General features: G+C 32.5%; 1 protein-coding gene across 1 annotated transcript; it reads right to left on the reverse strand.

The window, feature by feature from the left end:
• Positions 1 to 338: 338 nt before the first annotated feature.
• Positions 339 to 11,068, reverse strand: LOC127701494 (monocarboxylate transporter 14-like). Its single transcript, XM_052205376.1, has 7 exons — positions 10,892 to 11,068; positions 8,071 to 8,404; positions 6,952 to 7,095; positions 4,575 to 5,498; positions 3,926 to 4,105; positions 1,097 to 1,222; positions 339 to 705 (listed from the first exon to the last, which is right to left on the reverse strand). Exons 2-7 carry the CDS (start codon positions 8,309 to 8,311, stop codon positions 560 to 562), a joined length of 1,761 nt encoding a protein of 586 aa, XP_052061336.1. The 5' UTR covers positions 8,312 to 8,404; positions 10,892 to 11,068; the 3' UTR covers positions 339 to 559.
• Positions 11,069 to 11,392: the final 324 nt, after the last annotated feature.

Consider the following 11,392-nt stretch of genomic DNA (forward strand, 5'->3'; position numbering starts at 1 on the left):
TGACGCATGCATACATTACCTTGTCTACGCACCGTTTGGAGTTCATGTGATTTTTTTTAATACATCAAGGCTTGTATGTTTATAGCTTGACTTAAGTTTATTAAAATGACATCTATATAATGCCACCATATTAGTCCATAGAATTATAACATTTAATAAGAATTGCATAATATCAAATAAGGAGATGTTAAATGATTACCAATGAAACTATCTAAGACCCAAATGACATGGATTTAACGTCAACAATAGGTCACCTTACAGCCTTCAACATTGAGCGAAACCCAAACCGTAAAGTTTGCTATGAAAGGCCCCGACATGACAAAATGCAAAACAATTCAAACGAAAAACCAAATATGTTTATCTATTATAGTAATTATGCATAATTTATTATACGTCAGTAAAAAAGTAAAAAAATCAAAAATTCATATAGTCCGTTTTTCAATGGCTAAAACCAAAGAAGTTTAACTTAAACGTCGCATGTCCTAACAAATGTGATTTACAATGACAGACTAGAGATCCAAATACTCCTTTGTGTAAATCCGGAATATTAGTTATGTGTTTATCTTATGTCTAATTCTTTTCTTTGTTCCTCCTTTTTAATGCATGGAAAATGTAATACCATGTGACAGACAGCACTCAATAAATACATTCCTCCACCAAGGTAAAATGAAGCGTCATAGTTATTGGTTGCTTGGAAAACTGCACCTTCAAATCAAGGATATTAGGGTTTTTTAGAAGTATGGACTATAAAAAAGTATAACAAAAATACCGAACTTCAAGGTAAATTAAAAAAGGTGGAAGTTCATTTGCTTTTTGCTTGTTAAAAAATAACAAACGTGTTATAAAATATTTTGAAAAGTTTAAAATAATTTAAGTTATTTTCATAGTCTGATTTCATGTTATTGTATTGTTTATATATATTCGAACTATACATTGGTGTTTTGAAATTGAAAAATTGGAAAAAAAAATGGTTGTTTCCGACCAAAAAAACAAAGACAAATCAAACAAACAAAAAAAATTAAATAAAGATTTTTTGGAGATAAATTAAAATATTAATCGCAGACTAACGAACTTTATTTTGCTTTTTTTAACTCACCTGCTAAAGGGGGACCATATATGCCCGACACACCACGGGCCAATATAAGTAAACCAAAAGCATTCGACAGTTTACCAATTCCAAGGAGATCGCATATTATAGGTGAAGTCATTGATGTATATGCAGCTGAAAATAAAAAGATAAATTTTTCGGTCGAGATATTTTATAATTAGACGAAGCGGCATCCCAAAGGCAAGAGATATTCTATTACTAACAAGAACGTGTCCATAGTACACTGATGCCCCACTCGCATTATCATTTTCTATATTCAGTGGACCGTGAAATTGGGATCAAAACTCTAATTTGGCATTAAAATTAGAAATATCATATCTTAGGGAACATGTATACTAAGTTTCAAGTTGATTGGACTTCAACTTCATCAAAAACTACCTTGACCAAAAACTTATACCTGAAGCGGGACAGACGGATGGACGGACGGACGTAATACCCCTAGGTGGTGCATAAAAATGAAGCGACATCCCAAAAGCAGGAAAATTGTTAAAAACAGTCGACAATGCAGAAAGGGAGTTGGAATATTGGTTATAGTATAATTAAAAACTTTCGAAGGCGACAAAAGGTCATATCATGGTCCAGTATCCAAAATCTAAATACATGGTAAGATTCAGCATATCAAAGAACCCCCAGAATTCATGTTTTGATAAAATCAATAAACTTTTAATTTTGGACCCTGTGGATCCATTTGAAAACTGGCACAAAAATCAAAAATCTAAATACACGGTTAGATTCAGCATATCAAAGAACCCCAAGAATTTAATTTCTGTTAAAATCAAACTATGTTTAATTTGGACCCTTTGGACCTTAATGTGGACAAAATTAAAAATTGGGCCCAAAATTAAAAATCTAAATACACGGTTAGATTTGGTATATCAAAGAACCTCAATAATTCATTTTTTGTTGAAATCAAACAAAGTTTAATTTTGGACCTTAATGTTCAAAATCTAAATACACGATCAGAATCGGCATTTTAAAGAACCCCAAGAATTCAAGACTTTGAATTGAACCCCATTGAAATTATTTTGTTGGGCCCTTTTTCCTTAACGGTTTGGTGCAATAACCCCCATAATCAATCCCAAACTTCCTTTTTTGGTATATAACTTTGTGTTACAATTTCATAGAGATCAATAGACTTGTACTCAAGTTATTGTCCGGAAACCAGAAAATCCTTGTTTTTTGGCCCCTGATTCCGAAACGATTAGGTCCGTTATATACTCCAAACTCATTCCCAACCTTCCATTTGAAGTATTGAACCTTGTGGTACAATTTCATAGAGATCCATAACCTTATACACAAGTTATTGTCCTGAAACAAGAAAAATGCTCGTCTTTGGCCCCTAATTCCTAAACAGTTAGGACAATAACCCCAAATTAAACTCAACCTTCCTTTTTGGAATGGAACCTTGTGGTACAATTTCATAGAGATCCATACACTTATACTAAAGCTATTGTCTGGAAACCAAAATGTCTTCGGACGACGATGACGACGAAGACGACGTCATACCATTATACGACCGTAAAAGTTTTGAAACTGTTTCATTTTTAAGCCCAAAATTTCTTTAAAAAAATAAACGGTTACTAAAATTTTAAAGTGGTATTATGAATAACTGTTTAATTCACTCTCTTTTAGAAAAAATTAAGAATAGCCATTGTAATTTGAGTAAATTTCCATATATCTTTAAACTATTCAAGTTCGTACCCAGATATTAAGTTAATACATGTATTATTATACAATTTAATGATATTGCTTTAATGCTCTATCTATTTCCATAGGAAAAAATAACTCAGGCATTACTGATGTTGCAAAAAATTTAGCCTTTTTATTTAGCCTTGCAACAGGCAACCTAAGGATTTTCCACATAGTATTTTTAAGCGTTCTAAACGCGCAGAGGAGGTAATTGTACTCTCCAAACACCATACAGACATCGGATTTAACGTCTATTTAACAACAGTTCGCGACTGTGTACATCCCTGACAACCAATCAGACATGTCCACTCAGCACTTGTCTTATGGCGGACGGAGAAGTCAAGGTAGTCATAAATTTATACCTCAGTCAACTGTTGAAGTATGTAGTAAGAAGATATGAAGATAAATACATAAAGCTGCCTATCAAGGTGTTATTTTAAATATATATATATATATATATATATATATGGTTAACTATCTGTATATCTTCCCCTTTTTCCCTTTCAAAACTGGTAAGCATCCAATTGGAAACATTGAATAACGACAGCTTACCAAAATGTATATCAAGTGGTTACCATTTGATACCTCTCATCGACCCAATTTACTATAATTTTTGAAACAATTTCAATGAAACCATTAACATTCCTTAGATTGACTATAAGCTCTAATTGTAGTCGTGATTTGACATTTACAGTTTTAAAACAATGTCAAGAACACATTATCATTGTTATTAATTTTGCTCGATATGTCCGACATTTGCCAATCCAAAACAATGTAAAACATTACCTATTATTATTATTATTATTGGCTCGGTTTGTTCGACATTTACAAATCCAAAATAATATAAACAACAAAACATTGTTGTGTTGTATTACATTAATTATTGCATATGTTGGAATGCTCCTTCGAAAAGTAGATTCCCTCAGGCTATATGCTATTTATAAATGCAGTTGAGGTCAGTTCTGCAAGAAACTGCTCTAAAGGCACCAGGAGACTTTTCTCCTGAAAGTTCTGAACAGATTTTAAGAGATGTTATATCTGATCCAAACTGTGTGCGATTAACGCGTGATAAAATAACACACGCTAATATGTATTCAAAAATAAAGAAATAAAGAAAGTTTTACTTACCTATACATAAACCATATATCACTGAAAATCCTACCAGCATTGCATAGGTTGTACACAGTGGCTCAAGGAACAAAACTGCTGCACTTAATACTAGCATTGCATTGTTCAGAATTAAAGGATTGACAAAACTGAGATCAGCGAGAAATCCACAAAGGACCCGACCTATGGTGTTGGTGATTCCTGCATGAAAAATATATTGGAAAATGGAAAGTGAATTATCAAGCTCTTTGTGCATTTCTATTTATTATTAGCGCAACCATTTTAAGGAGAAAAACCAATAACGAAGCAAATAAAAAACATACTTTAAAAAAATTTGCAGGAGATGCTTACCCTGTCTATGTACGCAACCACGCTTCTTTTTTTTTTGGTCATGCGATTCACAAAGTTTGTGGGTTTTTTTTGCCTTGATTAGTTGTTTGATTATTGTTGCCTCTAATTTATATTCCAAATTTTTAATAAACATATGTAAACAGATTTGTGTACATATTGACTTTTTTATATGCAATTATACATAATGTTTTCTGTGAATTTGAAAACATTTTTTTTAATTTTAATCTTTATAAACAAAGGTAGTTTTTAGCGCATCTGGTCTTCAACACATACCAACGTGTTTTTCAAGTAACATAATTATAAAAAATAGAGTGTTTACCTATTATTGAGAGCAGGAAAGCAGCATTAGAACTGGAAATACCCATTTGTACAGCCCTGTCCACTATATAGCTGAATGGAATAAAATATCCAGTACACGCAAAAAAGTTACCTATAAACAACATGAAAAACGAAATTTTCAACATCAATGAAAAGTCCAACATTTCCTTAAGAATGTCTGTCACAGTTTTAGGCAAGCATGTACATTTGTCCCAAACTGAGGATCTCTCTGGTTCATCTATTCCTGGAATAGACGTTATACTGGCTACATAACTATGGACATTAGGCTGAGATCTAAACTGTGGTATTCTATCTATGCTTCCACCATAGAATATATCTTTCTTGTACATTGGTCTTGCAAAGTCAACTCTGTGTTGCATCACTGAAGGTTGCGAATCAGCTCTACTTCGGTTTGTCCTAGGAATGATTTCTTTTTTAATCAAAGGCTGGAATGTTTCTTTCATATTTGAAATTATTTCGTTACTTTTAGTGCTAACATAATGAACTTCCGGTAAAGACCCTCTGCCATTAGTAATTTCCCTTATAGACGGGTCTTTGCTTTGCAAATCTGTCAATATGTTTCTTTCATAAACATCTGGATCAGACTCTGTCCTTTGACGACTTTCTTCAGACATTTTTTTCGCATCATTATTAAGTGTATCGTTCTTACTTCGCTTTCTGGGTTTCACTTTCAGAGGTCGCATTAACATTCCACATACAACACCGTTTAAAATTATTCCAGATTGGATAAAAAGTAAATTTCTCCAACCATACAGTCCCAACAAATAATCATTTAACGGCGAGAATACAAATGTTCCTATTCCAGAACCACACAATGCAATTCCTGTGGCAGCTGCTCGTCTTTTCTCGAAATAAAAACCTACTGTTACTATCGATGGTAAGTATATCAAACCAAAACCAAGACCTGTAAAACATAAATAACACGTGCACAGAAATAATATTTTACAAATATCTACATTTGTTTACAATAAGTCTTCATTTTATACAACCTGATTTGTTTTTTGGCTAAAACAATTTGTCTCGTGGTGCTGTTATAAACTTTCATATCGTATGAAAACCGGTATTCATTTTGAAACGAGTGCGACTATCGACACACTGTAAGCAACATTTAAGTCTGTCGTATAGTTAAATCTATGATAATCATTTCTTATAATTATCATATTTAACAAATAAATGCTATAGTTTGTTCTTATGTTGCTCTGTTACACCACTGTCCCAGGTAGGAGAGAGGGTTAGGCGCCAGCAAACTAGTTAAATCCCGCCATATTTTGCATTCAGTGGTTGTCGTTTGTTGCTGTATATCATATTTGTTTTTCGTTCATTGTTTTGTACATAAATCAGGCCGTTAGTTTTTTCGTTTGAATTGTTTTACATTTGTCATTTTCGGAGCCTTTTATAGCTGGCTATGTGGTATAGGATTTGCTCATTGTTGAAGGCCGTACGGTGACCTATAGTTGTTTACTTCTATGTCATTTGTTCTCTGGTGGAGAGTTGTCTCATTGGCAATCATACCACATCTTCTTATATATATATATATATATTGATTTTTTTTTCTACAACGACTCTGCTTTCGACTTGGTTTTTAAATGAGTTTTAACTACAGTTTAAATTCTGCTACGATAAATGAGCAGGTTCATATATCACATTATTTTTTATTAAATATGTAATTATAATATCCGAAATTTTTTCTTGCAAAATTATTTATCTCGTCAAAAGTTAAACAACACTTTTATATTTTCTTATAATCATATTTGGGAAAAAATATCAGGTTGATTTTTTTTTTCTGTGTGTTATTTTTTAAGATATGGAGGAAATTTCAAAATGCCCGGTGAACTGCATGCTTATCAACTTATAGAGTAAGACGATACCAAGGGCGTTATACAACAACAAAGAAAAAGAGAGAACACCAGGGCCAAACGAACAAGGTCGAAAACACTTACAACAGTCAAACAGAATACTCAACTGAAAACTAAAGGCTGATTTACGCAAACCATGCTTAGTAAAACGAAAAAAAGGAAAGGGGTTTCAGGTCCTCCGGAAGGTCAGCAGTTTGTGCTCCTGAAGTTTCGTCCAACTGTCCATTGTCTATAACAATAGGAACATCATTGACTGAAAATGAAGAATGAAATTGTCCTGTGACTTAGTTATTTTTCTTTATAATCATATTTTCAAATTGCTGATGTAAATCCCTTTGTCGTTTTTTTTTTATGTTCAGCACATTTATTGATTCGCATTAAAAAATAAATCAATAAAAATAGTTGAAATGAAGTTGTTGCTTATCTTTTGACGAAGTGTGTTTGTCTTTGTTTCAACAGTGTTTGTTATATTGTTAAAAAATGTAGACAAAGAAGTTTTACCTCCGAGAACTCCATATGTTAATATAAGTATGTTGAGGTTAGGAGCGAAGGATCCCAATAAAAATCCAACCGAAGCTATTATACTTCCTGCAATTGTGACAGGACGACAACCAAATTTGTTCACAAGACCACTGGCTATGGGACCTACAAAAAATGAACATTATTTTCGATGTGTATAAAATTTCGTTTTATTAAACTATTGAGCAAAAGAAATTATTGATTAAGAATAAAGTACTGATCATGTAGCATTTGCATTTAAAGATTTCCATACTTTTCTATATAAAACATTTGATATTTCATCGAAGGAAAGGGCTACCTTATTGATTTAAATAGTTTATAGTTTCTCAGGACATGGAAGTACTATGTATGTCAATGTAGTACTATGTATGTCAATGTAGTACTATGTATGTCAATGAAGTACTATGTATGTCAATGTAGTACTATGTATGTCAATATAGTACTATGTATGTCAATGTAGTACTATGTATGTCAATGAAGTACTATGTATGTCAATGTAGTACTATGTATGTCAATGTAGTACTATGTATGTCAATGTAGTACTATGTATGTCAATGAAGTACTATGTATGTCAATGTAGTACTATGTATGTCAATGTAGTACTATGTATGTCAATGTAGTACTATGTATGTCAATGAAGTACTATGTATGTCAATGTAGTACTATGTATGTCAATGTAGTACTATGTATGTCAATGTAGTACTATGTATGTCAATGTAGCACTTCCATGCTCAGGACTATCTATTTTTATATTTTTAATATTTCCTGGTTTATTTCTGTAGACGTTCGTACTAAGTACGCATTTTAAAGGTCTCTGAACTATGCAGATAAGTACGTGACTCCTTGCAAAAGTATGTGTCCTAGTAGTAACAGTTTATCAAACATCAAATAGAGATCCATCTGCACAGGTTAAAGATGTGAAATCAGACTGTACTGTCATTTTGTATATGCGTTTATAAAAATGCTAAATCTAAAATAATCAAATAAAATCGTGATTCGAACAATAAAAATCAAATACGAGTAATTAATCTAACAATTTCTTCTGATTTTCACATTTTTCTTTTTATTAACGCGTGTGTCAGTGTGTACAATAATATTTACCTGAACATAAGGATACACCACACAATAGAGAACCAACCAAAGAAACTTTTCCTTTCGATTCCTCAAAATGTTCGGCAAAAAATGGCAGCAGAACACCAAAGGCGTAACCAATTCCATCGACAATAAAGTTACAAATAAGTGATGCAAAGGTTACCATCCAGCCCCATCCTCCGTCTGGGGGTGTCGGGATTAGATCCTCATCTTCTAGGTCCTCGTGATATTTCTTCTCTTTCTCTTCCATAATGGTATGCCCAAACTACGTATATATTGATTTGTCGACGATTTTGATCAGGAAATCTACTTCACATACGTGGCCGTATGTTAGTGCAAATCTCTAATGAAAGTTAAAGAAAAAGACAGACATCGTTTAAAAAATGACACTAGTTTATATGGCTATGCTTATTTTGTAATAATTGATAATCTTATCAGCCAATTTATCATTATGCATTATGATTATTTCGACACTTGATAAAACACCCTGTTATAAATAACGTTCCAGTTTATATTTAAAAGCCTTTGGGGCAATTGGTTTATATAACTTATCTGTTTTACTTGTGATTACAAATAGCTTGTAAATTTTTCAGTATCACAGATACATTAAAATCATACTGATATATCAAACACAAAGCACTCATAAATCTGCATCTACTTTTCAGTTGTAGCTATGTATTTACGATCTTCTTATATACATTTAAAGCACTAATTTTCCCACCATGAACTTAAAAATTTGTCCAAAATCAGTACCAGTAAAGGTGACAATATGCAAAGTACAGCTGTCCATATAAGGTTTTTTAATTATTAAATATATAATAGTGTCCGGAACATATTACATAATTCATTGTAGAACACGCTGCACTTGTTAACATTATTAGTAGATATTATCTATACTCTTAAAGTATCTCATGACTAAATCCAATTATACTATCAACTGCATATATAATGTACAGCAAGACACGTCAGAGGGTTGGCTGTTTACTATGACGGATTTGATATTTCAATTTTACCACTGACAGATTTATTTAATTCACTCGCGTTTAAAAAGAAACACACACAGTGCCTATATACTACGAAAATCACGTTTGAAGTAAAATTTCAGAAGCTCAAAAGCTGATTCTTAATGGTTAGGCAGTAAAAGAAACAGTTTGTGTATTGGTGACGAAGACTTTTAAGTCTGCTGACAATTAATATCAGATGATGGAAAGCAAAACATTATGCTCATATTTCAATCTATTAATTTTTACTGTAACCTTGAACTTCGACTAAATTACCTGAAAATCAATAGTGGTCTTTTTCGACCAAAGACACGATATTCATCAAAGATGGGTAAAGATCACGATTCACAAAACTTGCAGTTCAGTCTTTTTACATGAGCTGTGACCTTGATTATTGACTTGAGGAACAAAAATTCTTTTTTCTTTCAAGGAGCATTTTCAAACTAAGTTTGACAATGGTGGACATTAGTTTAAAAGACTAAAATGCTGACATGGACCTTCGACCTTTTGACATCAAAAATCAATAGGATTTTTTATAACCTAAGATTGGTAAAGATCTTATTCATGGCTCAAATGATATTGCGCATCGAAAAGAAACTTTTTCCCAAATTTTCAGTCTCTTAATAGGTACTGTGACTTTGACCTTCGGACACAGACTCAAAAATTAATAGGTAATTCTTCTTTCCAAGAGATTGTATCAAGCTAAGTTTTGTCAATATTCATATATAGTTCAAAAGATATAAACGTTTGCCTCAATAACAGTATTAGGGCCCAGCTGAAGCCCGCCTCCGGGTGCGGAATTTTCTCGCTGTGTTGAAGACTCATTGATGGCCTTGGTCTGTGTTCTGCTCTTTGGTTGGGTTGTTGTCTCTTTGACATATTCCCCGTTTCTATTCTCAATTTTATTATCAATTACTGCTGTTACCTATCCTTTGACCTAGTGACTCCAAAATCAAAGGGTTCTTTTGCATTCCATTGGGCATTAGCAAACCAACTGCATTATAGTTTGAATTATGGAAACTAAAATTTTGCTGAAACTCCAGTCTATCAATAGCTGCTGTAACCATGATCCTTTCATCTAATCGCATCAAAGTATGTCTGTGAGTCTTTATCAAACCAAGTTCGGTAAAGATATTTTTATGGATAAAAACGGATTTTGTCCGGATACCGAAATTTTGGCGTTCGGACTCCTGGACGGCATTCATCATATTATAATCCATACTCTGCTCAGGTTTCTTTTAGTTTTTATATTTCAAAAAGGAGAGGTCAATTGGAATCTTAACAAGGACAAACGCGGGTAAGATTAATCTATTCACCCCCAAATTATAAGGGTTATCTAATTTTAATCGATTTTACGTGTTTTTTCGCTCTCTCGGAATCTCGTTCTAGGTCCACCATTGGAAGAATAGTTGTAGGGTTTGTAAGGCGACGTTTCTCCTATTAAACATACGATAGAAAAATATGCAAAACTTATCAAGACTACCTATAATAAACTTGCGAACCCTTGCAAACTTTTTACGAACAATCCTTATAGAAAGTAATAATTTAATAGTTTCTACTGATTTTATGGACAATTCAGTTATCTACTATTTTAGCTGAGATAATTTTAGACACAAATTTTGTCTGAAAGGTTTCTATATTAAAAACTATATAGTTCCGATTTCAGTAATTAGCGATTCGAGCAAAATAAAACTGTACATACAAATACAATATATATGAATATTACTATATATTAATATAAATATCATTTTTATGAAATTCTTATAAAAGATTTCGTGTAAATATCTTATGTATGAATATCATCATCAAACTGTTATCAAAAAACTTACCCCATTACTGACGGTAAGTAAAATCCTACTCAAGCATGTGCATATCCCCTAATATATATCCACAATACAGAATATCCAAGTTCAATGATCGTAAATGCTGCTGACTGTATGTATTGTCAGTATATGAACATAACAGGAAACACAAACAGCTGGGTGCTTTTATACAACGAACGTAATATGTCATTTACCTTTGTAAAAAGGTCAATTCTAATTTTATTCAAATATTGCATATTATGATTCTCTTTATAATTTAATCAAAATATCTTAATCCTATTTCCTATTTGGTCTGCTGACATAATTTGACGCGCAGTCCTATTTGGTCTGGTGACATAATTTGACGCGCAGTCGTATAATCAAAGTATGATACAAGAGATTCATTTGAACACTACTTTGATGTGTGGTGGTAACTTCTAACACGCCATCTCAAAGTAAACCTTTACACAACTAGTAGTTTTTTTGTCATCTGCTTGACCAGAATATTTTTTTCATCCAAGTGGGGAT

The sequence above is a fragment of the Mytilus californianus genome, unplaced genomic scaffold (genome assembly GCF_021869535.1).
Source record: "Mytilus californianus isolate M0D057914Y unplaced genomic scaffold, xbMytCali1.0.p SCAF_5, whole genome shotgun sequence".
Lineage (NCBI taxonomy): Eukaryota > Metazoa > Mollusca > Bivalvia > Mytilida > Mytilidae > Mytilus > Mytilus californianus.

What these genes read in the sequence shown, in the direction of transcription:
- LOC127701494 (XM_052205376.1), bottom strand. Translation starts at nt 8,311, where the DNA reads ATGGAAGAGAAAGAGAAGAAATATCACGAGGACCTAGAAGATGAGGAT. An exon ending in TGGTGTATCCTTATGTTCAG is followed by an intron (nt 7,096 to 8,070) that starts GTAAATATTATT and finishes CATTTTTTGTAG; the next exon opens with GTCCCATAGCCAGTGGTCTT. An exon ending in ATATGGTCCCCCTTTAGCAG is followed by an intron (nt 706 to 1,096) that starts GTGAGTTAAAAA and finishes CTTGATTTGAAG; the next exon opens with GTGCAGTTTTCCAAGCAACC.